At 40.6% G+C, this 24987-nt stretch overlaps 2 protein-coding genes and 1 long non-coding RNA gene across 3 annotated transcripts; 2 read left to right on the forward strand and 1 right to left on the reverse strand.

Moving 5' to 3' along the window:
- Nucleotides 1–2691: 2691 nt before the first annotated feature.
- ebna1bp2 (EBNA1 binding protein 2) lies at nucleotides 2692–6354 on the forward strand. Its single transcript, XM_020098252.2, has 9 exons — nucleotides 2692–2951; nucleotides 3905–3988; nucleotides 4093–4265; nucleotides 4662–4785; nucleotides 5029–5118; nucleotides 5253–5328; nucleotides 5493–5583; nucleotides 5699–5870; nucleotides 5970–6354. The coding sequence occupies exons 1-9, from the start codon at nucleotides 2853–2855 to the stop codon at nucleotides 6012–6014; spliced, it is 954 nt and encodes a 317-aa protein (XP_019953811.1). The 5' UTR covers nucleotides 2692–2852; the 3' UTR covers nucleotides 6015–6354.
- A 299-nt stretch (nucleotides 6355–6653) lies between these two features.
- Nucleotides 6654–8730, reverse strand: cfap144 (cilia and flagella associated protein 144). Its single transcript, XM_069521601.1, has 4 exons — nucleotides 8348–8730; nucleotides 7651–7710; nucleotides 7448–7551; nucleotides 6654–7114 (listed from the first exon to the last, which is right to left on the reverse strand). Exons 1-4 carry the CDS (start codon nucleotides 8466–8468, stop codon nucleotides 7019–7021), a joined length of 381 nt encoding a protein of 126 aa, XP_069377702.1. The 5' UTR covers nucleotides 8469–8730; the 3' UTR covers nucleotides 6654–7018.
- An 11514-nt stretch (nucleotides 8731–20244) lies between these two features.
- LOC138407165 (uncharacterized) lies at nucleotides 20245–24895 on the forward strand. The gene is made up of 3 exons (XR_011240579.1): nucleotides 20245–22706; nucleotides 22997–23109; nucleotides 24410–24895. It is a non-coding gene; the product is annotated as an uncharacterized lncRNA (long non-coding RNA).
- Nucleotides 24896–24987: the final 92 nt, after the last annotated feature.

A 24987-nucleotide genomic window follows, 5' to 3' on the forward strand; every position in this document is an offset into this window, starting at 1 on the left:
GTAAATGAAATGTGCATTCAGTAATACCAATCTAAATGTTTCTGGCATTATATTACAATACGGTGTAGAGAGGTGAGAAGATAATTCCCTTTTTGATTTGAGAAAACACACATTGTGTAAAAATAATTATTTAGAGCCTAATGGAGTAGAAAGTACCCATATTTGATGATATATGCAATTGAGTAACAGTGAAAAGTACCTGGAAATAAATCTACTTATGTAAAGTACAGAAACAAAACATTGCACATCTCATAAATGCACACAGGCCGTAGAAAATGCTGTAAAAGTGTAAAGTAACATGAAGTAGAAATACTCAAGTACCTCAAAACTGTAGTTGGAACAGTGATTGGGTAAATGTGCTTAGTTACAAACATATTTTGGATTATTGCCACAAATACATGCATTTTGTCTGTGTAAGTGCAAAAATAAAAAAAATAGGGCAATAAAGAGAAAACCCAAGAACATTCTAAAATGTTGATTAGTGTGGTTGAAATGAAAAACTTCAGATGTTGTCATCCTCCAGGGAACAGATAACATCAAACAGTGATCACTTGTGGTTCTCTCTTATTAAAACCTGTATGTCTTACACGTCTCAGCACTTCAAACATGAGAAAGACTCATAGGGAAGAGACACAGCTTTAATATTCACACTCATATCTCTGTCTTTATGTGTCACTGGAAATATCTTATATAAATGTATGTATGAGCTCCAACAATCACAGGAACCTAACGTAATGTAATTCGTCCCACAGACGGATGTACAATGTCACGGTCGACGACTCTTAATACAGCCACTTAAGATGAATCCCTCTCTGGTGACATTTTGAGTGAGATCACGTTACTTTCATGGTCACTGGCCAAAGCACAGCGTTAGCATTCAGCGCGTGTCCATTCTGCCGCTCTGAATGCAAGGCGCTCCACTCAGGACTGCTACGTGACCACAAACGATGAATACAAACTGTCCCCAGCCAACATAAAAGTGAATGATGGTGTTTCGCACCCTTTCTCCTGCCACAGTGACACTGCTGCAGCTTGTTCTTCAAGTTTGGGCATTTTGGACACACTTTCTCGGAGCAAAGAAACGAAATGTGTGTGAAGTTACAGTGGATGGATAACTCTAACTATTTTTGAGGAAATAAAACGTTTGCAGACTTTGGTTAAAAGCGAAACGTGAGGAACATGTAGGAAAACTAGTTTTCATGGACACCACAAGCTGACCACATCTCTTATATCCACAGATTCTGCAAGGAAAAGATTTCAGACACACACTCACAGAAACATTGTCCCTCACCTTAATTATGACCAGTCTTACCCCTGACCCTACAACCAGGACCTCAGAGATTATGTTTGACCTCATTAAAACCAGGGCTTGGTCCCCATAAGGTGTAATGGTCCTGACAGAGCCAGTGATTATGCTGGAAAAGTTCCTAAAGAGGAAACAAGTATATATACAATACACACACACACACACATACACACACACAGGTACAGGTATGCAGGAGTTAGCATTAGTTAAAGTAGCACAGTCAGAGTCTCTCCTGTCGTGATCCTCCCGCTGGACCACAGCAGTGATACTGGGCCAACGCTGCAGACACTTCTCTCAATCGTGTCACGTCAAAGTGACAGGAATCGACTCGAGGGGTGTGGCTCTGGAAAAGCTTTGTCAATAGTGTATTTCTTGACGAGGTGGCAGTGACACTCACGAGGCTTCACTTGAGACTCATAATGATTTTAAATGGATTCTTTGAGGGAGAGATGACTGTTTGACAAATTAGAATCCTCCCTACGTCTCCTTCAGTTGGTCCAATATGCTGCTGTTAGGACTGTAACAAAAACATGGTGGAACAACACCAGTTCTGGCCGCGCTGCATTGGCTCCCTGTTTGTTTTCGTATTGACTTCAAGGAGTTATTGGTGACTTTTAGAGATTTACATAAACCAAGCCCCCTATTTAAACCAAGGATTAACTAACTCCCTGTGAGCCTGTGCTCTGGTTGATTCCAGAGCTGATTGCGGACTAAAGACTATGATGCTCTTGCAGTGCAGGTCTCCAAACTGTGGAAGGACTCACCAGCTGATATTACATCTGTTACTGCTTTTAAATACGCTGTTTGTTCATGTTTTATAAAATCTGTGAAGCTCTTTGTAACTTTGTTTTGAAAATGGTCAAACAAATGATCTTATCAGAGGATAATCCTAAACTTGTTTATTATTATTAATATTATTATTATTATTAATGATAGTAGCTGTAGTATTTTTGTAATCTATTTAATATTATTATTATCATCTATCAATCTATCTATCTATACTCTGGTGCATGACAGCTCCCCCTGGAGGATTCCCTTGACATTACATACTGTATTGGAGGTAAAGTAATTTTTTATTGTTATATTTAACACGTGTTGTTGGAAAATAATCTGTTTTATACATTAAGTTAAGTCAAGTTTGCAGTTCTTAAATTTTACAAGGATAAAACATATATATTTCGGATATATATATTTCCACGAGTTAAGAGAGGATCTTAATATATATTTAATAATATAATCTTTTATTTTCTCTAGCTTTTCAACGTATCATAGAACATTTGTGAATATAATAATAATATTTGATCATTTACGCCTGAATATTTCTTCGTATATTTTTTTTACATGTAGGAACGTTTCATCTCTCGGAGTGTTTCCTGCCGGCGGACCGTATCTGTCGGACGCTGCTCTGCGTCACTTCCTCCCCACGTGAAGCTCTCCGGACATGTGAGCAGGAGAGAAGCTTCACTTCCAGACCTTCATACTCTCCTCTTTATATCCTCCTCTTCATACTCTCCTCTTCATATTCTCCTCTTTATATTCTCACCTTATGATCATCGATCGCAGCAGCATGGAGTCCGCAGAGGAGGAGGAGGAGGAGGTGCTCGGTCAGTCCGAGGAGGAAAACAGCGAATTATCAGACAATGAGGTCAGTTTGTTTTTCACGTGTTGTAAGAGTCTCTGATAAACACAGAAGAGAAGAGACACTGGATGAGAGGATGATGAGTTAATGCTGCTGTAAAATAAACTGAAACCCTTTTAAATAAACGCTGTAGACGTTCCTGTCGGTCACTGTCCTTTTTATTATATCTCATTATTACTCATTTCTTAAACTGTACTGTTGCTTTTTCCTCTTTCGTTTTTAAATGATTCTCTTTCGTATTGTCCTGTGTTGCTTTTACAATTGACCGTGATTGCCTTGTTGTTGAAATGTGCTCCACAAGAAAGAAAGACTTGTATTGCCTTGAACAAATTAGGTGACAAAGTGAATACACAAATATACAAACAAGACAAAACTAATGGAAGAGGAATATAATATAATACAAAATATCTTAAACATCATCAGTTTACAGCAGGTAAAAAACCTGGAATTTCCTTTCCTATTAAAGTAAATGTTTTATTTTATAAACAGCTAAAGTGTTGGAAGTCTTATCTCCTCAGGCCTCTGTAGAGAGGACCCCCTCCCGATGTGAATATAAAGTGTTTAAATATAAAGTGTTTAAAAATAATTCTCGGGTAAAGAGGCAACATTTCGTATGATTAGATGAAACACACGAGTGAAAACATCTCTGGGATTATTTTATATTAAATTTCTGCCGATAGATTCTTTTCACCTAAATCTTACACACTGAACCTTTTAAAAGCTAAAAGAATCTGAAAATCAATCCTAAATGTCGCCGGCAGCCAATGAAGGGAGAAGTTAGAGAGATGTGGACCCTACGCTTGTTGTTGGTTGAAATGAGAGAAGCAGCTTTGTTCTGCACAAGCTGAAGCTCAGACACGGATCAATGTGTGTTGTCTTAATAATTCAAGAAATGACGTCCTTTTTTTTCTTTGTGGCTTTAGTTTAACATCTTGAACCAATGTTTATGTTTCCTTTAGCTTCAAGTAGCCTTTGCTAAAGGGTTGTTGAAACCAGGGATGAACGTTCTGGTGGCTAAACCCAAGAAGATTGTCAACAATACGGTGAGTGAGACGTGAAATGTTCAAATATAAATAATCCGTTTTCTCATTACTGGTTTGACTGAACAGGTTTTAATGAAGTGTTTTGTTCATGTGTTGCGATGCAGGAGGGTTTGAAAGGCTGCCTCGCTGACTTCCGTAAAGAGCTTCCCTGGGCGGAGCGGCTGGATCTGACCAACCCGCCGGCTGAAGACATTATTTCCAAGGCTGAAGGGAAAGTTCCTAATGCGGCCAACGGAGACATCAACGCAGACGACGATTTCCAGAGGGAGATGTTCTTGTAAGTGAACCTGGATGTGGCGTTAGTTGAAAATGTGGATCCATTCTAACAGAATATCAAAAGTCTGAACGAAGCAGTTTCATCAATGAGGCTCATTGGAGCGTTGGACTGTGTCACGTGATCTGTTTCAGGCTCAGATCCTCGTTCACAGACTTCTTGTCCACGTTGAATAGAAAGTTGATAATATAATACACATTGTCTGTTTCCTGGTGCTTCAGTTGTGTTTTATTTATGTTCCATGTTGTCTTCCAGCTAACATAGAAATGCTATCACGTTATTTCTAGCATCTAACATCTCAGTATCAGTTTCCACCTTTCAGTCTATTGTTGCTCTTGAAAATTCAGTCTTAAAACTCTTCTAACAAAGTCTCCATGTTCTTTTTGTTTTAATTTACAGCTACCGTCAAGCTCAAGCTACAGTCCTTGAGGCGTTGCCGCTTTTAAAAAAGCACAACATATTCACCAAGAGGCCGGAGGATTACTTTGCAGAGATGGCCAAGTCGGATCAGCACATGCAGAAGGTGAGCAGCAGTTTCTTCATGTTTTTTATAATACAACAATAATAAAGTTTCGGGTTTAAATTCAAGACTCACAATTAGCTTTATAACTCATAAGAGAAACATCGAAATGACCTGTCAGTAAAATGTGTATATCTTAAACTGAGAGTAGCCAACTAATGACCTACGTTTGAAATGTACTGTAAAGCTTCTACCTTGAAACCAAATATTTCCACAAACATGCAAGTTTCCTCTTCCTCTGTCCAGATCAGGAAAAAGCTCATTTCCAAGCAGATGATAATCGAGAAGTCAGAGAAGGCCAAGAAACTGCGTGAGCAAAGGAAGTTTGGCAAAAAGGTTGGTCCCTGTTTTTAAAGTCACCGTTTCTCTCTCATAAATCTTGAATCCAGTCGTTATTATGTCGAGAAAAGTTTCCTATAATCGAAAACTCACGGCCTGTATTTACACAACATAAATTTTGAATGTGTCAGGTCCAAGTTGAAGTGATCCAGAAGAGGCAGAAAGAGAAGAAGGCCATGATGTCCGCTGTAAAGAAGTACCAGAAAGGTGGGTGATTTAATTCCTCTTCTAAAAATTGTTTATGATTTTCAGTGTGCACAGAAAGTTCAAACGGTTAGTGTGAAATCTTAATGGTTATTTAAACGATCTCCACTTTTCTGAGAACGTTTCACAGTTTGAGGTTTAATGTTTCTGATCACGTTCTCCCCCAGGAATGACCGACAAGCTGGATTTCTTGGAAGGAGACCAGAAGCCCGGTAAAGACGCAGCTCAGGGCGCAAAGAAAGCAATGAACAAGAAGGGGTAAGGTTTCCAATTTCAGGCTGTGCACATCACAATCATAAATATCAAGCTTAATATTTTTAATTCCTGAGGTTTCATAAATGGCTAAAAAAAAAAAAAAAAATTCTTTAAACAGCCCCAACGCCAAGAGGAAGTTCAAGGACCAAAAGTTTGGCTTTGGGGGCAAGAAGAGTGGAAAGAAGTGGAACACCAAAGAGAGCTTCAACGACGTGTCCAGTTTCCGCGCCAAGGTGGCGAACGCAAAGGCCGGCAAGGGAGGGAAGAAAGGCAAAGTTGGAAAACAAAATGTGAGTCACGCACACGTTCAACACTCCTGAACGATTTACTACATGTAGAAATGTTGTCACTGGAAATAAATCTAACTATTGTCACACTTTGGCTTTCAGAAGCGCCCGGGTAAGGCCGCACGTAAGAAGATGAAGTCTCGTTAGTAAGAAATGTGTTCGGTTGACAGACTGGACTAAGACTTGCTTCGAGGCAGGATTTCTCTCGTGTCTCCTCAGTTCACCTCAGGAGACGTGAAGGGGAAACCTCCTACATCTGTTGTATAATATGTGTTCTGTATAAACGAGTCTGGATTAATATGGAGGACCCTATAAACCGTGTTCGAGACGTCAGAGGAAGCTTCAGAAAACATCCTGCTGGTGAAGAAAGGACGAGATCGGACCGCATCAAGTTTCCCAAAACAAAGTTATTTGCCCACGTTCAGTTTCCAGGATGCTTGTGAAGAATTTTGAATGAGAAGAAATTGTCATAAACAAGTTTTTATCATTTGTGGCCCTTGTTGTGTCTATGTGCTCGTCATGCTGCGTTCACACACGAATTCTGGATATTTCCTGAAATTTTCCACAGGGGCTAAATGTTAGAATGAAAATATCTGAGTCGGTTGCTCTGAAACTTTCTCTGCCAGAGAATATCTGAGTGTGAACACAGCAGAAAAAATCACACGGAGCCGAGCTGTGAAACATTTTAATCCAAATATCTCAGGATCACAAATACACACAGATTTCAACCAGGGTCGTAATCACAACATCAACATTGTATCTCCTGTCGGGAACACGTCTGACTCAGACTCCTGAACAGCTTCTGAAAATACTATCTGGATGTTTATCTAGAGTTGTGTCTGAAAACTGCTTCACTCTGGTTGCACCTCAGTATTTCACCAGTCGTTACTCTACGTTGTCTGGTGGGTTTTGTTTATCTCGAACTCAACTCAACGGTTCTCCCTCATGTGACTTGACATTTTATAATATTGAGCAGCCGTCAGCGTTGCCCTTTCCCATTCATTAATATGAGAAGCATGTGGCTGAGTTAGCTTTGTGTAGACCTGTGCTGGTGTTGAAATGTAAACTGCTGCCACCTCCATGTTTGTGTTGTAAATGAATACATGTGAACGTGTTCACGTCATGAAGATCTCCGTCTGGTAGTCGATGGTTTAATTAGATTTCTTCAGGGCACGTTCTGTGTGTATGGTGACGTCGGTGCTCACTCGGTGGAAGTTGAATCTCTCGTCTTGGCAGCTGGATGGAATCTGTGAAATGAGACAAATAATCAGATTAAGCATTTGACCTGAAGATAGAGGAGTGAGATGACTAATACTTGTGACCATAGGGGAGCTAATGGCTCTGCTGCTCCGTTTGTTGATTTAAAAAATCTGTACAACTTTCTAAACTTAACAGATTTTAAAACTCGTGTTTACAACAGAATGAAAGCTGACGTTTATCATCTTAATCCAGAGTTTGCTCGATGGTGTTCACTTCACCTAAAACTTTACTTCTAACCAGAGAGAAAATGATGTGTGCTTGAGTTCACTGTGGTTTTCTGCAGTTCAGCTGTCAACCCAGTCACAGTCTCTTCTCCTCACCAGTGGATCTGACACCCATCCTATCTCCTGACTCTCCGTCACTGGCATTGAATACTTCTTGGTGGGTTCCAGACGTGCTTTGTGGAAGGCCTCGATGAAGTCAGCTGGAAAAGATGAAGACGTCAAGCACTCGTTGACTCAAAGGGGTATCGAACACGTGAACAGTCTTCATCCAGAATAGAATAGAATCTCTGTGAACTTACAATTCTCTTCAATCAGCTCCGTCTGTTTCCTGGACATGGGTTTGTCTGGCAGGACATGAACTGTAAGAACATCGAGACACAAGCACACGACGCACCAGAGGAATCAGTCGATATTCAAACTGCCTTTCAATTTAACCCTTAACTTAACTGAGTGTATTTGTAAGTTAGGAGCTTTCAACTGTCTCAATCGTTTTGTTCACTTATGCATCACGTGGTGCATTCAAGGGACACTCCAGTGAACAGTATCTGTGGAAGAGCTTGAAGTAAATAGTCACTTTACTGTAGTCTTCTAATTTTGACTACATTTAACTTATTTAAAAGACTAAAACTTGTAAACTGGACTATTTTAACTCAAATTTAGTATTTTATTGTCTTTTAAATTAAGCATATATATATATATATATATATATATATATATAAGTCCTTTTGAATCTAACTAAATCTTGATGTCGTCCTTTAAACTTGACTTTACATAAAGCCCATACACAATTGAACTTAGTTTAACTTATATTAAGTCCTTTAACTTTGACTTTACCTGTAAGTATCAGTGCGTGTGTATTCGACTCAGTGTAACTTTAGTGTAGTTCAACAGTCAAACACACAGAAACAGTTTCAGTGAAAGAAAGTGAACGTTTCTCCAGTGAACTGACACAGAAAGAAGAAGAAGAAGCAGAAGTTGATGGACAGACTTTCTTACGTCTCTTGTGAGGGTTGATGCTGAACTCAGTGTGAAGCCTCTGGTGTCTCTGTTCTTTTCCTATTCTCTCTTTCAGAATTTCGTTCAGTTGAACCGGATTCAGCTTCTCGCTCCCCGACATGTTCTCACATCGAGACTCTCTCTGATGTTTGGGCTCTCTTCACGTTACCAAGGAGACGGTCAAAGCTTCCTGCAGCTGCAGTGGCGCAGACCGACCGCACGGTGGCGCTACACGCTCAGATTTGCGCAGGGTGGGCGAGAACGAGAGTATACGCGTGTATAATTGTCCACAGATACACATCATAGAGTAAAAACACCTGTATACTCTAGTATTTAACACATAGACTAATAAAGGTCGTTTTTCTAATTCTATCTGTATAATAATAATTATTATAAACGCTCTGTTTTTAAGTCTAAAATAAGTGGTTATTTATATTTTAGTTATTTAAAATGGTGAATTTCTTTCTGGTTTAGCGATTCAATGGAGATTTCTGCTCCCAAACAGATTAAAACCTGCATTTCATTGGTATTTGCCTTATTTAATTACATGCCTTTTATTTTCTTGATGAATAAATAATAAATCAGCATCACTTTGGAACTTTTAAATAGTTTCCAGCAGTTGCAGTTCATTCTCATACATGATTTAAAATAAAACTTTAGTTTTTGTTATATTTGTCTGTGTTCTTACCACTCACGCATGTTTTAATATAAATGTAAAGTTTGTTCCTCACCATCCCGCTGCAGGAATAGTGAACTCCACAAGCATGAAGTGTATGTGTCTGTTCGAAAACAAAAATATTGAGGAATTCTCTGACCTAACGTTAGTTTTATGCAAATGTATATATCTTGATTAGGTGGGGAAAAAAACAACCTTAAGGTCATGTATTATTTCCTTTTTATACATGAGTGAAACCTGGATTTATCTAGTACCCACAGAAAACTTTAAATCATCACAATCAGACCTCACTTAAAATATTCCCACTTTTTTCTTCAGGCACCAGCAAATCATTCGCTTTTATATCTGAAAAAAGCATTTGAATTCAAATCTTCTCCACTTTGGACTATAATTAGATTTTTTTTTTTATTAAAACAAATCTTGGTCTTATCTCTGCTGTGCTCCCTCTGATTCACAGAAGCCGTCTGTTCATCCCAGTCCCTGCCGTCCTTCCTTCAAAGCACCATTCTGCTTTGTGGCGTGTTGAAAAAGTCTCGCCTGGAGCAAACAAACCCATCAAAATGTAGTGGAGCAGCACAGAGCCAACGACTGACTCTGTCCACGCTGCAGGAAAATGAAGCCAGGCCGAGCACAGTGTGAGATTTCTTTTTGCCTTCACATGTTCTCTCAGGGCAACAGTTGAGGGATTTTTCCTGTTAGCTCACCAGGACTGTCACACACACACACACACACACACACACACACACACACACACACACACACACACACACACACACACTGGAACTCTTAAATTTAGTGTGCACAGGCTGAAGTGCATGCGTGTGTGAAATTTAACGGTTACTAACATTTCACACGGAGAAGAAACAAACTTTTTTAGAAAGTAGAAAGTAATAAATACCCAGTGGACTTGTGACAGTGCTGCATGTGTGTGTGTGTGTGTACACTTGACCTCCCCTGGTCTCTGGGGTCAGGAATCACACATGAATAACAGTAGCCTCCTTTCACATCTTATAAACACCACGTCCGGTCGCTGTGGGTGCACCGATAAACTTCCACAGCCGCAGCGACAATCTGCTGCCTGCTGACGTCTCACCACTTGTCCCCTCGCATGAGGATATCTCATTTCATTTCCCTTTCATTTGCTCTTCTCTCCCCATCTGTTTCCCTCGGAAGTAGTTCATTTTGCTTTTCGTTTTGTCCTCCACTTTGTCAGTGGTGTCAACTCTTGGTGTTTTGTGCTTCTCCTCACAGTAATAGACGTCTTAATAATGAAGGTTGAGATGTTCAGCTCTCATAAGCTGATTCGAAGCTTTATTGGCCCCTGCGTGAGAGATATAATGGAAACAGGTAATAACTCAGGCAGTGGAGGTGCTGGGGGAGAGATTTCAGTGATTTCAGTGTGGGGTGCGCGAGGAGCCCCCCCCCTCGTGGTGTTTGTGTATGTGTGCGAGGGCGAGTGAGCAATATGTCTTATGGGAGAACGGGAGGCCTCGTGGTGTCGAGCTTTGTTCCCGAGCTCCTTCCCGTCACAGTGTCGGAACAAGTTACAGTCACGGCAGCTTCTGAGCTCCTCGGGCCGGGAATAGTCAAAGGCCGGTTTGAGAGTTTTTTTCAAACTCTGCGTACGTAAGTTACCGCAGCTTGTACGTGATTTAATAAAATCTGACAAGGTTTCAGCTGTTTCCCACTCCTCCACTTTAACATGTATAGTTAATGAGGAGGTTTTTTAAAACATTTGTTCGTGAAGTGATGTGCGTTAACAACGAGCCTCAATCTCCAACATCCCCTCGGTGTTAGTTGAAATAAAGTATTTTGTTCATTTTTAAAAAGGCGGAGGAGAATCATTAAAGTTTCCTTATTTGAGTTTCCCTTTACTTTAGTGTCCGCTGCAGATTTTTTGTGCACGTAAAAAATCTCCTTAGGTACCAAAGGCAGAAATCTCTGAAGAGGAGAATCCTACTGCTCAGAAAACGCTGCTTCTGAAGTGACGTTTGCATTCCTGGTACATTTCCGGGTTAGGAACCAATCAAAGGAGATTTTTAAGGAGGATTTTCAGACAGAGGGTGAAAAATAGACGCGTTAAAAATATACGGTGTGAGAGTAATGATGTTTTAAAAAAGCTTTTCTCTCAGTGCGCAAAAATAATTAACCAAAATTTGGTCATTTTAATGGCCGAGGTGAAGCGTGAGGAAAGCGTTGCCTCGGTAATCTCTCAGGATGTGATTTAATGAAATACCATTAACCTCGTTACCCTCTATCAACAGAAGATATTCAAACTAACACCTTGATATTATATTTATAGAAATATATTTTATGATGTGTTTTAATATTTTCATTCATCATCATCAAGATATTTGATGTCTTTCATAGGTCAGACTCTTTCCTGAGATGTTATTCTTGTGAATGTTGGATCTCATTCTCGCATTTGAACAATGGACCATTAGCGAAACCTTGTGCAACGCTGTGGACATTACTTTTTGATGGCACCATTTAAAACAGACTTTTTATAAAGACTCAAGGAGAGATGTTGAGAGACTTGAAAACATTAAATGTTTTCTTCCCCCTGCAGATCACTTCCTTCCTCCGAGCCGCAGCACCAGCCTCTGACCTTTTCCTACCACAACTCTGTTTTAATTACACACTGCCCCTCGTCGCCTGCTAATTAAAACATCTTGTCATGTATTATTCAGCCATTTTCTCCACCATTGCACCAACATTAAACAAATGAGAGGTGCACACTTTCCCCTCGCCACACTCTGTCTCATCCACTCTAACACATGTATGATGGCTGATGAAAGCCAACCGGTGTTTCTCTAAGAGGAGGAAATGTTTGCCGAGGTATTTTCACCTCGGTGAAATATCTCTGTGTGTGTTTTTGTTCTGGTAGCTGCTGACCCTTGGTTGGAGAGTCTGTGACTGTGATTCAAAGGAAGCGTTGCCATTTTCAATCAAGCACCACTTAATAAAAATGTAAATTGATTTTCTGTTGCACAAATGCCGTCCGGGGTGGAATTTTAAAGAGTTGCTCTCATTGAAAATGCACCAGTATGACCAGTGATAAGCAAATGATTCAGATAAGCACTATGTATGTTTGCAATATATTCACGGCACGTCTAAGGGTCGATTATCTCTTCTCCACGAGGCAAATACTTTTACCTTCCATGTCAAACCATGTTTTTCATCAATATCCACAAACTATTCCCGAGCAGATCTGTGAAAATGTCCAAAAAACACCCTAACAAGCATTTTTAAAGACATTTCAAACAAACTCCTGAGTCTTCCTCTTTGTTTCAACCTGTGCCAAAACATTTTGAGTTCTTTCTATTCTGATGTCTCATCTTCCACCAACTTTAGTTGAAAGCCGTTAGTTGTAGTAAGTAAAAGCAGTTTTTGGGAAATCCTGCTTTAAAAGAAACATCAGCTTGTTCCTTTACACGGGTGAAAACCTGCTCTCAGGGGTAGATGTAATAAAATGTGTGTTTTTTGTTTGTAGATAAGCAAGAATACGCAAAGACGTCCCGATGCAAAAGAAGACCCCATTCAGTATTGGTGTGGACCCAGATCAGGGGATGAATCCAGGAGGAACATTGCAAGATTTTTAAATTGTTTTGTTGATTTCTCAGAGAATAATTAATAGTTTGCGAATGTAAATACGTTTTTAAAGTAATGTAACTAAATAATATGATATGATTTTAGATTTTAGTGATAATGCAGCATAATTCAAGATTCAGTCATGGAAAGCACTTTGTAAATGTTGTATAACCTTATAACCTGTGCAACTCTATAGATACTGTGAATCCTGAGCTCGGTCCTGTGCTTAGCGAGCAATTCAATCTGCCATGACAGTCTTGAGTGTCACTTTATATAATCCAGCCAGGAAGTATGTCTAAATTCATTTGACAAAGAAAATTAGTGCACAAACATAATTTCAAGCTTAGAGAAACTCACACAAACGTATCGGACCAGTTTGTCTCCTCTCCTATAAAAACTATCTGAGTCATAATTGTATTTACGATATATGCTGCCATATGCATGGATGAACAAATTCAAAGCTTTCAAAGTTTCTCAACTAAAAAGGCTTGAAGACTTTGTGAAGCGGCTCAACTAAACTGAGCAGGAATCTCCAGCAAAGACCGTGAGAAAGCGTTTTTTGTGGTTTGGCTCTGGACCCTCGTGTCTGCTCTGTCTGTGGCTGCCAGTCAACCAGAACACTCATCTCACAGCAGATAGGATCCCGCCCATCTCAGCCCTTTGTCTCCTCACGTACTGAGATAATAATTTATCTCAGCTTCTTATCTGATTCTTTCTTTTCTGTGTGTGTGTGTGTGTGTGTGTGCATGACTTCGGAGGACAGTACTGACTTATATTGACTTCCTGAAAACTTACTTAACAAAACCACTTAGCATTTGTTAACGAGTAATAACTGGACCACACACACACACACATACACACACCTCTGCTGTGTGACTTTTCCGTGTGTTCACTTTGCACAGGCGACAACAGGTGATAGCAGACGTGTTCTGGCATAAACACACACACACGTTTGTGCTTTCCATTTTGTTTTGATAGTGTTAAAGGTGTCTGGGTCTCACTGGAGACGCTGTGGTCGTGGGAAAGACGTCTCTCCATCAGATGGTAGCTCAATGTCACCACTGCTCTTGTCTGTAATCTCCTGTTTTGTCTCAGTGGAGGAGACTTTCTCAGGTCGGACAGAGCGCAGCAGAGATTGCTGCAGAATAGATTAGGATAGACCACACTGCACACGGCTTTGTCAGTTACTTGAAACACAGACAGTACATTTACAGTCACACACTTGTATTCCACTGAATTCTGGGTTTTGAATAATGCGTCTCAGTTGGGTTTTTAGGGCAGTTTACGACAAACAGCCTCTTGCCTGTTTACAATCAATTATTTGCACAGGAACCAAACAAACAATGGTTTGCAAGACTGGGTGACAGAAGGAGTCCAGGATATGAGAGCGCTGTATGAATGTGTGTGAAAGCTTTTTTTTAACGTCATATAAGACTTGGATCACACGAAGGGTGCGGTGGCGGGGGGATAAACAACTTTGACGCAAAAACATTTGGATTGCGACACTCTAATTAATGATTTGATGGAGTCATGTGATTTAGTTGTTGCTAATTCTCCTTTATGCCGCGTTTATGTACGAAAACAGACATGTGTGTTTAAGCAATGCATCCACTAGAGGGCAGTGCAGAGTCGAGAGGGTCTTTTGGCTACACTAACCCCACGATTTCCAGCAGTACTGCTTATAGTCGTAGACAGAAGGCTCCAACTGTTTACGTATCCAATGTTGATCATAAACGAGCCTTAACCTACCAGGCTAGCATCATCATTGCTAAAGGATTGTAGTATTTTATATACGCTCTTTAAAAAGGAAGAACACACTAAAACTATATCTCTCAAACTGTCCCATGGCATTTTCGGGGTTGGGGTACAAATATAAGCTACCACCGTAACCAGGCAACAGGGTGAGTTGAAGACTCAGGTGTGTCCCTCAACACTTGACTCGTGCTGCATTTAAGGGGCTCATAATCACATTTCTCCTCATATTTGCCTCGCGAGTGCGGTAGCTTGTCTTCATTAGCGCTGGTGGCCTGGAGTGAGTGTGTCAGGTTGATGGGGTTTTTTTTCTGTGTTGCCTGCTAGCGTGAGCAAGTGATTACCTCATCGTAAGTGGTGCTGCGACAGGTCACCCCGGGGGATTTTCACGTGCGTATATTTGAGTGTGTGCAGGAATACGCAAGATGAATGTTTTTGAATGTGAGAGATGGTTTGTGCACGATGACACCCACCACCATTGATCTGCTGAGAAAATTATGCTTTCGACCCAATGACTCACTTATCACCGTCCTCTGTGTTTTGCCTCCCGGTGAAGAGAACATCTCTCAGAGTTCATAACACATGCAGTCCTGCACACGTATACACAGAGTACGCTCAAGCATTTACAAACTCAAAACAATTCATCTATTTTCATCATTGGTGTGTGGGCAGGTGTTTGATATTGGAGATACTCCACATGTTCTAAAACATGCACTGACTTTGGACACATATCTTGGACCATCAATAGACTGTATATTAAGATGAAAGACATGACAGCTCCACAAAAGTGGAGCCAAATCAGCTGGATTCATGAAATATCATGATTGACAGCTGAGACTAACTCACTATCGGTTGAGCGCATGTATCATCACCTCAAAACCGTGGCTCCACACCTCGATCCATACTGCGCAGACTCTGGGTCCAAATGATGTCCGAAGTGCTTTTATATCCAGGATATATATTATCTTATCTTTTTGCACAATGGGAGGAAGTGGAGACGTGTCCTTTTTTCAAAAGTCTATGGCTAAAAACACAAAAAAGAATTAGGTGCTGGGAAAGGCATTGGCAGATTTTAAAGACTAATGACTCAACACCAAGAGTCAAATACAAGCTTAAATATACATACACCTAGTGGAAAAATGTGATCAATGACATGACCGGAGATCACCAAAACTGTTGATTCAACATTAGAAAACAAAAAGATCAATGTAATTCAGTATTTTTTACCAAATAGAAAAACACAACAGAGCCATTAACCCAGTTTAATATTGATTTATCCTGATAATAAATCCAGAGACTGTGTTTCTCATCCAATCAACGTCCAACTTGGCAGGTGCTATAAGCTCTGATTTTCAGTGAAAAGCGTATTACATAAAAGGCTTTCGCTCCAGTTGGTTGGCAGACAGACGAGAACAGAAAACCCAAACTCAGAAAATATTCAGGGAAACACCAGGGAACAGAAACATGAGCGAACTCCAGAGAACAGAAGCACGAGGTTGAGACCGGGGAGAGGAACACACGAACTGACAAGGAGAACGGGGAGCACTGAGGCTAAATACACAACGGAGGCAGGGGCACAGGTGAAGCGTATTTCAAAACATTCCAAGAGTTGAAAAGTTTGAAAAGTCATTTTAGAGTTTCTCACTGGCGCGACATCGTGACAGCCGGCGGGTTGTTGAAGATTCGCAGGAAGCGTTGTGTCGATTGTGTTTTTGGATCAGCAGTTGTTGAGATCGCATCATCGGCGGCATCACAGAACATGAGTTTGTCAACAAGCACATCTGAAACCGGCTTACAACTTAGTTATTAGTTACTGGAAAGGTTGATTCTCTTCACATTGAGTGTTTGTCTGCAGACAGACTTGATACTATTACATGTGTACGTGACCTGTTTGACACAAAAAACACAGGTTACAGTAGAAGTAACCTGAAACTGTATAGAGAGAGGTCACTGCTCAGTACCAATCTGCCAAAGTGTCTATATTGCCAAGTAGCATTTCAACCATATTTCTTACCTGTACCTGTTTCTGCCGTTACCTGCCTGTAATCATTTTTCTGCCTCACTACGCGTTGCCACATCCTGCTGCTCGTGTGATTACCTGCTTTTCTGCCTCGGCCCCTTTTTGATTTGTTTCCCTTCTATGACAGCAGGCCCCTGGTGAACGTGAACTGCATTTCACTATATTTACTTTGTCAGTCTGCATTTTAGACCATTTACCTGTTGCCAGTTACAAGTCTGTCTGTCTGCTTCTTAAATCTCAAATGGTGATTTAAAGAAGAATAAATGTGTCAAATCAAAATTCATATCATTTTGTTTGGCTCCAGCCCCCTGCACGATTCTTTTAGGATAATGGATGGAGAGGGTTAAGTCATGCAGTTTAATATCATGAGCAGTGGAAGCTTATTATTTCAGTAAGTTCACATGAGCTTGGAGGCATATCCAACCTTTTAATTTGTTTGGGTTAATTCTATCCCAAATTAATTCATATATCAGTAGAAAAGACTTGCTTTAGGAAAGTGAAAAACTATTTCCAGGTCTTGAAATGATCTCACTGAGCACTGAGGCCTGACAGCTCACAACATGAAGCAGTCTTTATCTTATAATTTCACATTATCCATCGACAAATGGAGAAATCTCTGTCGTTTGAGTTTCTTGTTCGACACTGATCCGATCACCACGTGCATAGCTGATGGAAAGTCTTTTCTCGAGAACTGTAAATGTTGGACGGCGGCGGGTTTCAGTGAAAGTGAGCGAATACCTCTGCCAAGGCCAAATTTCAAGCCTGCATAATTATCAGTCACCTAAATAAAAAGTGATTATTTGATGGGAACTTGGTGAAAATGTCAAAATACATCCAATCTCACAATGATAGATAAAGTGATAAAAATGCTTTTGTCCAGACCTGCTTATGTTATTATTATCACACAGCAATGATGTGAATTAGATTATGGTGATTAGAGAACTAAATAAAATATTGAACAATAAGCACATTTTAAGCACTGCACAAATTTCTTTTTAATGTGCCACTTGTCATTATCATTGTCAAAACAGCAAGTCGACCACATCCCCACTTTAATGGTCCCCCTCCCCTCCTCTTTCCATAACTTCCTGTGAGAGGAGAGTTCGGGGAACATCAGTAAATGTAGCCTGAAATAAAATAAAAGTGAGATGAGCCATGAATCCCTGTCTGTGCATCCACCTATTCAATCATCTCCAAAATGACAGCCCTGCCTACTTCAATGCAGTGTCATTAAAAGGGACTTTAGGTTTCACAGCATTAACACAGGCGACTTATTCAGGGGAGGGGAAACAGGGAAGTGGACTGACAATAAGGACAAAATCCTTGATCTTGATAATAAAAAACTTGCTGGTGGGCCTGACACTTGGCAGTAAAATCCCCATTAAAGGTCCTAAATGTGTTGCCAAATATTGAGTCCACACTATAAATGGGCTGACAAGCTGCAAACTTTAGATTTTAAGTACCAAGATAAAGCCGGGAATTAAAAGCATTTGTTGACTTGACTGAAACACAGTGTTACGATTTTACCGCGTGTTGTATATTTCTCTGTCTGTCTGGAATGTGGCTGTACTGTGGTGTTGTGCCGTCTGATGGCTCGAAGGATTTACGCTTTATGGCTGTCAAGCCTTTGCTCATGCATCTTCTTTACTTTTGTTCTTTTTAAGTTACTCCATAGTTAGATCAGGTTTTCATGTTCCAGGTAGATGCCCTATAGGTGGGGAGCAGGGGCCACTTTGCTCCTATGACCAGGGTTGTTCCAGCTTCATTTTTAAAGAAGTTTAACAGTCTCGAGCTTAATTACTCTGCTTTAGAAAAAGACATTTTCAGATCAGCTCCCTCCTCCTCTGTGATGTTTACTGCCTCGCTGGTTTGCATCATTAACCCTCTGTAGCTACGGGGCTAATAACACAAACCCCAGTGTCCACGGCTCACATCTCCTGAATAGGGAGAATGTTGGGACAGAGCGATGGGGTCATCACTCATGTCAAATTCCAGACCAAAGTGGCCACTTTGTTTGGGGAATAGATCTAGCTTTGTCACGGCTTGGTAGCACATTCATTCCCCCTCTGAGTGAAAGGAGCTCAAGACAGCGGAACAAGACCCCAACAGATATCATCACTGCAGCGTGCAGATCTTTCAATTCCAGAAATAACACTTTATTTTCTCCATTACTGATGAAATTCGCCTGTGTTCAGTAGGGTGTCAAGGCTTGTTGGACGTTAGACACATTTACATCCAATTCGTAAGCCGCCGTGTGATTTATCCCGTCATCAATCAGACAACAATCGACTTTGTACCGAGCCTAGAAAAACAGACTCCTTGGTGATAAGAGATTTTCATCTGGCAGTGATTTGAGATGCTGAGAGAGAAGAGGAGACACTTTATCACACCCAACACGCACTTCGTGAAAGTTTCCAAACCAGCCGTGACATGCAGGGATAATAAATACGTCAAGCCATCAATTAGGAAACTTTAAAAAATGGATTGAAGGTTTACACCCACGGGTGTGTATCAGCACAGACATAATGAGCTGTGATGATGGCGACTAAGGTCACACAAAGGATTATGACTCAAACAAGAGTTAGTGTAACATTATCCAGGAACAGTGGTTTGTTACAGGAAGTTTCAAATGAATCATAAATGAAGGATGTCAGTGATAAATGTTGCAAAATAAATGTTACGATGTACATTAGTTACTTCCGTTGTTTTGCTGGCAGTTTGTTCGTGAGCAGGATTAACCGAAAACTACGTGAGAGATATCTACGAAACTTTGTGGAAGAATGGGACATCGGCCAAGAAAGCACTCGTTCAGGGTGACAGGGCTTTTTTCTTTTTACATTTTAACCAATATCCCTGGATGTTTATGAGGAAATGGAATATTTATTATGATATCTGTGAGTGCAGCTTTATTGAATGTAAGGGGAATATTGTTGAAGGTATGCCATATAAATTAGTTACAAGTTAAGAAGATCCCCTCACCATCTCCAGAAAGAGAACCTCGTCTACCACAACCTCTCGGGGACTTTTCACCAAGTTTCTGCTTCACAGTGTGCTTGGTTGTGTTATATCTGAAAATATATCCTCTCCTAGAATGATTGTTTTACACCCACACTTAGAAGAGTCTCTTTTCTGGAGGTTGAGAAATCAGAACAATTTGCTGCTCCAGCCTTCTCCGTCTTTGTGCTGTTGACAGTCCAGCTAAATGTCAAATCTGTCAGTGGCTACCACTTTACCCTGAGCCACAAAAGAGGTGTCAGGTTGCTGCTGCGGTTCAGTGTTCGCGAGGAATCAGGAGTGGCTTGATTCTCATTTGTATTTAATTCCAACACATATTCAAACCAGTATGACATTGTCGAGTGTAAAATTACAAGTGATGTTTTTCTTTTTGACCTAAATTCTTAAAAGGCTTTTTTTGTATATTACGTAAATAAATGCTGGTATTTAAATAATTGCTTCATGTAACATTTAAAACTTGCCTACTTCATATTTACATTCACCGTAAATACTTAATTGAGCCCAAACATTGGAAAATTGGAGATGGATATTTTCTAGGTTAGGGTTACGGAGTTCTGTGTCTGTTGCGTTTTAGAAACGTCATAGACAAGCCCACTCTCTTGCGACAAATTTACTGGACATTCTCCTGCTGTATTCTCACATGGGCTCACTTTATTGCACTCTCATACACAGCCCCTCTGGAAAACTTCTGGAAAATATCTACAACATCAATGCATGTCTGAAAACAGCTATTTAAAATGGGGTCCCACAGGTTTCCTTTACAGTCAGTGAAGTGAAGGGAAACGGGGCAAATAGCAATGACCAGATTTAATTACACCAATATTTTTGCCATCAATTCAGGGTTCATACAAATGAGGTAAATATTTGACAACCATTATTTGAGAATTTACAGAAAATGTAAATAAAGTTAGCTGAGAGTTTATTGAGACATGACGCAATTCAGCGTTCGGAAAATGGGTTTTACTTTTGAAATCCTGGAAAAGTGTTTGGGTCTGAGGCATTTCTAATGGCTCATGTTGACATACACGAATGACAGGTGCTGTCAGACCCACTTTGACTAATCGGCGTCTGCTGCTCACCGAGAAGGTGGCCGGTCCAACGTCCACTGAAAGACACCAAGGTGCGGTGTCATCACCTCCAGTTTTCAGCCATTACATCAGCCACTAAAGTCGGCTGTGCGTCTGATGTAATTCCTTCCATTTTCTACTGCTCATCGTGTCTGAGCTTCACCCTCCGTCTCCATCAGGGCCTTCATATTCAACCAGTCCGGCTTTACGTGTCTCTAAAACCTTGAGGCTGAATGAGAGAGCAAAAAACTAAAATAAAAGTAAACAGTTTCTTCTCTGGGTTTCAATTAGACTATTTATCAATACGAGTGTCTGGCTGTGGAAAGTGAAGGATGGGAGCCACGTTCACTCACCCACATTTTGATTTGGCTACACCTGGGGGACAGCAGATAGAGATTGATGAGCTTATTAAAGTCAAATGGACTCCCAGACAGAGAGCTCATTAAAACTACTGTGTTTGCAGCCCTTCGCAATGCAGGTCAGTGGTGTAGCAGCTTATCAAAATTGAGCTTGTCCATCATCAAGAGACTTAGGACATTGCAAAAAAGAAGATGCCAATTGTTTTCCAGCGCTCAGCCTGAGGATTTGAAAAGACGACTTTAATGGATGTATTTTATCAAATGTTCTGATGTTGTCAAGACAATGCTGTATCAGTAATGGTGACACATGTCCCAAGAACTTGCTCAGGAGATGTGGAGTTTGATTTGAGATAATGCAGAGGAGAGTTTAACGAACAAGCAACACTATGCAACTTTTATAATCATAAAATAGATGCGACACTGACTTCGGCAGAATGTTGATGATTTCATTACCACTCCTCACGACAAAGTCCCGTTCTTGCTTGATGTAACTTCAGTGAGCAGGAATCACTTATAGCTGCAGAGGGCGCTGTTACTCAGTAAAACACGACATAGTGTTCCTTTAACGTTTGACGGTGGGCATGCCTGATACTCGACTGCCTCTTCTCTGCAGGCTCATCCTGATGCTTGATGTCAGGCAGGAACTGTATTTGCATCAGTGCAAATTGACTGGTGCCTTCATGGCAACCCTGTACATCCAGGTCCCTGCTTCTATAGAGGTGCAGCATAGTTGTATTCTATAATGTTGTGTCGGATGTCAAGGTTTCTGATGGCTAAGTGTTCCCCTGTGCTCCCCCGCGGCAGTTTAACTGCTGACTGGCACTTTCCAGTTACAAAATGGGGACCATGTACAACATATAGCTTAACACACACACACACGCACTTAGTGTATACACACACCTGGAGGGCTTACATGGAGTGCTGGTCGTCAGCCAGCAGCCGCTGCCAACAACCCATCATCACACTTTTCACCTGGCAGTGTCTCGACAGTCCATCCTCTGTAGCTCCCTTGTTAAAATGAGCCCGTGTGTGTGTTTCTCAGTGTGAGTGCAGGTGTTAATGTATGTGCATCTTGTATGGTAATGTGTGCTGGAATATAAAGTGCAAAGTGAGACAGAACAACAACGAAGGCCGTCTATGTGCGTTTGGGCCTAGTTTCAGCCGCATTATGTCCTGTAAAAGACTTCATCTTCCACTGATCACATTTGTTCCCACAACAGCAGCTGCCAATGTACAACTTCACTACACACTTCGAGACACATATTGTGCTTAATGCAGAGGGAGAGGATAAAAGTCTACAGCTGCACCAAAGCCAGACGGAGATTTGTGCGTTAGATATCTTTGATTTGTTTCCCAAATGAGTAGTTGATTAATTAAGAAGCAAATAAACAAGAAATTAATTAGCGAAAGCAAATATTTACTCAGGAGCCATCATGTTCTTTTCTCTGTGTTATATAATTAAGACAATTATGATATTATAACTGACAAAGTTATAATCTTATTTCATAACAGCAGAATTTCCATTGTCTGTCCAAGCTCAATACGTTTTAATCCTTTTACTGACGCTTCTTATGCTTGCTTATTTTTAATATCCCTATAACTCTTGTAAAACTACACATTCCAATGTTGTAGGACTTGTAGATTTATATTATTTTACAGTTTAAATTCTAAGGGGTTGTGGGGTATTTGGAATAAACTACAAGATGCACTTCTACACTTCTTTTTTGTGCTGAGGTTGTGCTTTGTATTTGACATATAAAGTAATAATTAAGTCATTGTAGTTGCAGTTACTTGTCCTTACTTGTCCTCTGTCCATCCTTTTTCAGGGATCAGAAGTCCTGATGTCCGTCACTCCTCGCCAGCTAAACACAGAGATCAGGTTAGAGCTGCCACACACACACACACACACTCGTAATCCACAGATGTGTGTATGTGTGTGTGTGTGTAAGGTCCACTGGCTGGTGTGAGTGTGTGTGTTTTTAGGTCTGACGTCTCTGTAAGGATAATTACTTCCTGTTGGGGAACTGGTAAAACACAACAAAGCATTTCCAGGCGATGTAACATCCTCGCTGACGGACATATTTCAGATCAAGCAGTAAATCCACACTAATTTTTATACTTTTTTCATAATTTTTCACCATTTCTCTCATTATTGTCATTTGCTTACAGATGCAGTTTCCTTCCATCCATTGTCTATACTGCTTTATCCTTTGAGGGTCGCAGGAGGCCGTAGCCAATCCACAATGATGATGATTCATCCCCCTCAGAAAGTAAAAGTCAAGGTGACTCGAAGGCTTGTGTTCTTCAAGTGCTGGAAACGCGCTGCAGCTGCACTTTGACAGTGGGCGGCTTGTTTGTTGAATTTTTAGAATCAAGCTCATTACGTTTCCGTCTCATTCATCTCAGAGAAACTGCGTTTGCATTTCTAAGCTTTTCTGACTCCGGCAGAAGAATAAAACAGACTGATTCCCACGCAAGCTGTCTGTAGTATTTCTGCAGTTTGTCACTGACGCTCTGAGGCTTTTACGCTGCACATCAGCTGATATCACTCAGTGGCTCCAGCAGAAAATGTTAATGGCACAGTTTGGTTCTTGGATTGGCTTTGAAGTCTGAAGTTTTTTTTTGTAAAGAATTATTTTTTCTCCCCTGTAACGCATACATTTTATAAAATGTTCTTATCTGCCAAGTAACAGCTTGAAGCCAGTAATGTGACAGCTTGCTGGGTTTGTGTCCGATGTGTGAATCTCTCCGGAGACACATTCATCACATCCCCTTTGGATCGCTGCGTGTGTTCAAGTGTGCGCTCACAGGAATGGTGAATACAAGCCCTCGAGTGTATCAGCACTTTCCCCACTAAATACAGTCACACACACACAGTTTCATTCATATTCAAAGATTCATTTATTTTCTGTGCAGCTGTGCAACTGAAATTACAAACCCAACATTACGTGACAATGAATAAAAGGTGGTTATGATTTGCACCTTAACGACTAATACAGAAATAAAACAGGTTTCATGGGTCTTCTTGTGTGTGCGTTACAGCAAACACAACAACTTCATTGCTTCATATTTGCGATATATAGTGCAGTAAAACGCTGTGGTGGAGTTTCACACTTCTAACCAAAACAAGCCCCGAACCACCAGAGCGAAATCTGTGTTTGCATTGGAACAAAAAACTCCACATTATAAAAGGCAGCCGCACACTGGATCATAAATCACAGTGAAATAATTTACCCGCAAAAAGCCAAATGCCATAATTCAACATTTGTGTCACAGGTGATGTGTGTTGCGCATTGTGTTGTGCTATTATGTGGCAGCATTGATTTCACGCAGCAGAAATGTGTCGCGAGCAAATGTCTCCCCGAGGAACAACAAAGTATATGTTCATTATTGACTCCCAACAGGACTCCCAGGCACCTCGAATTAGAAAAAGAAAAGCCATTTATTAGCACAGCTCGCTGGCACATTTCTGCAGTGACGCCTTCATCAGGGGGCTGTTGTCTCTATCTATGTGTTGTTGTTGTTGTTTTCTTTTCAGTGTCCTAATTTGTCCCACATGGATTCTCTTCCATCCCCTCCTAGCTGCTGTGACACTCTCCAAAGTGACAGATCTCAGTCCCAGATCGGCATCTCTTTCTTCTTGGATTTTGACTGCATACTATGTACTATGTTGTACCATGTACTATGTTTTGAGTACTTCATATGTGATGTACTTTGAAACTACATTTCAATCCCATCAATGTCCTGTACATGTGGCAGAATTGACAATAAAGTTTACTTTGACTTATCTCTCTCAAACACACTATACAAACAAATACAAATACAGTTTCACATCCCACAAATACAAATCTCAGAATATGTACTGTATACACTAATATACGGTACTTAACTCCCAAAAATGCAATTATTCTATTGCTTTTGTGTGTGTGTGTGTGTGTGTGTGTGTGTGCATGTTGGGTGAACAGTCACTCTGCTTTATGAAAGTTTGTGTTAAATTTGTGTCTTCGCATGAATTTTTGTGTTTTCACATATCGAGCACTTGAGGCACGTTCACATCCGTGCATCACGGATGAGTAATGGCTGGTGGCTGCTGTGGTTTTCCTCTGACAAATGTCTTTCGCCATTAGACTCAAAAAATCCTCCACTCTCAGACTTGTCCT

Source organism: Paralichthys olivaceus, chromosome 3 (genome assembly GCF_024713975.1).
Source record: "Paralichthys olivaceus isolate ysfri-2021 chromosome 3, ASM2471397v2, whole genome shotgun sequence".
In the NCBI taxonomy this organism is placed as follows: Eukaryota; Metazoa; Chordata; class Actinopteri; order Pleuronectiformes; family Paralichthyidae; genus Paralichthys; species Paralichthys olivaceus.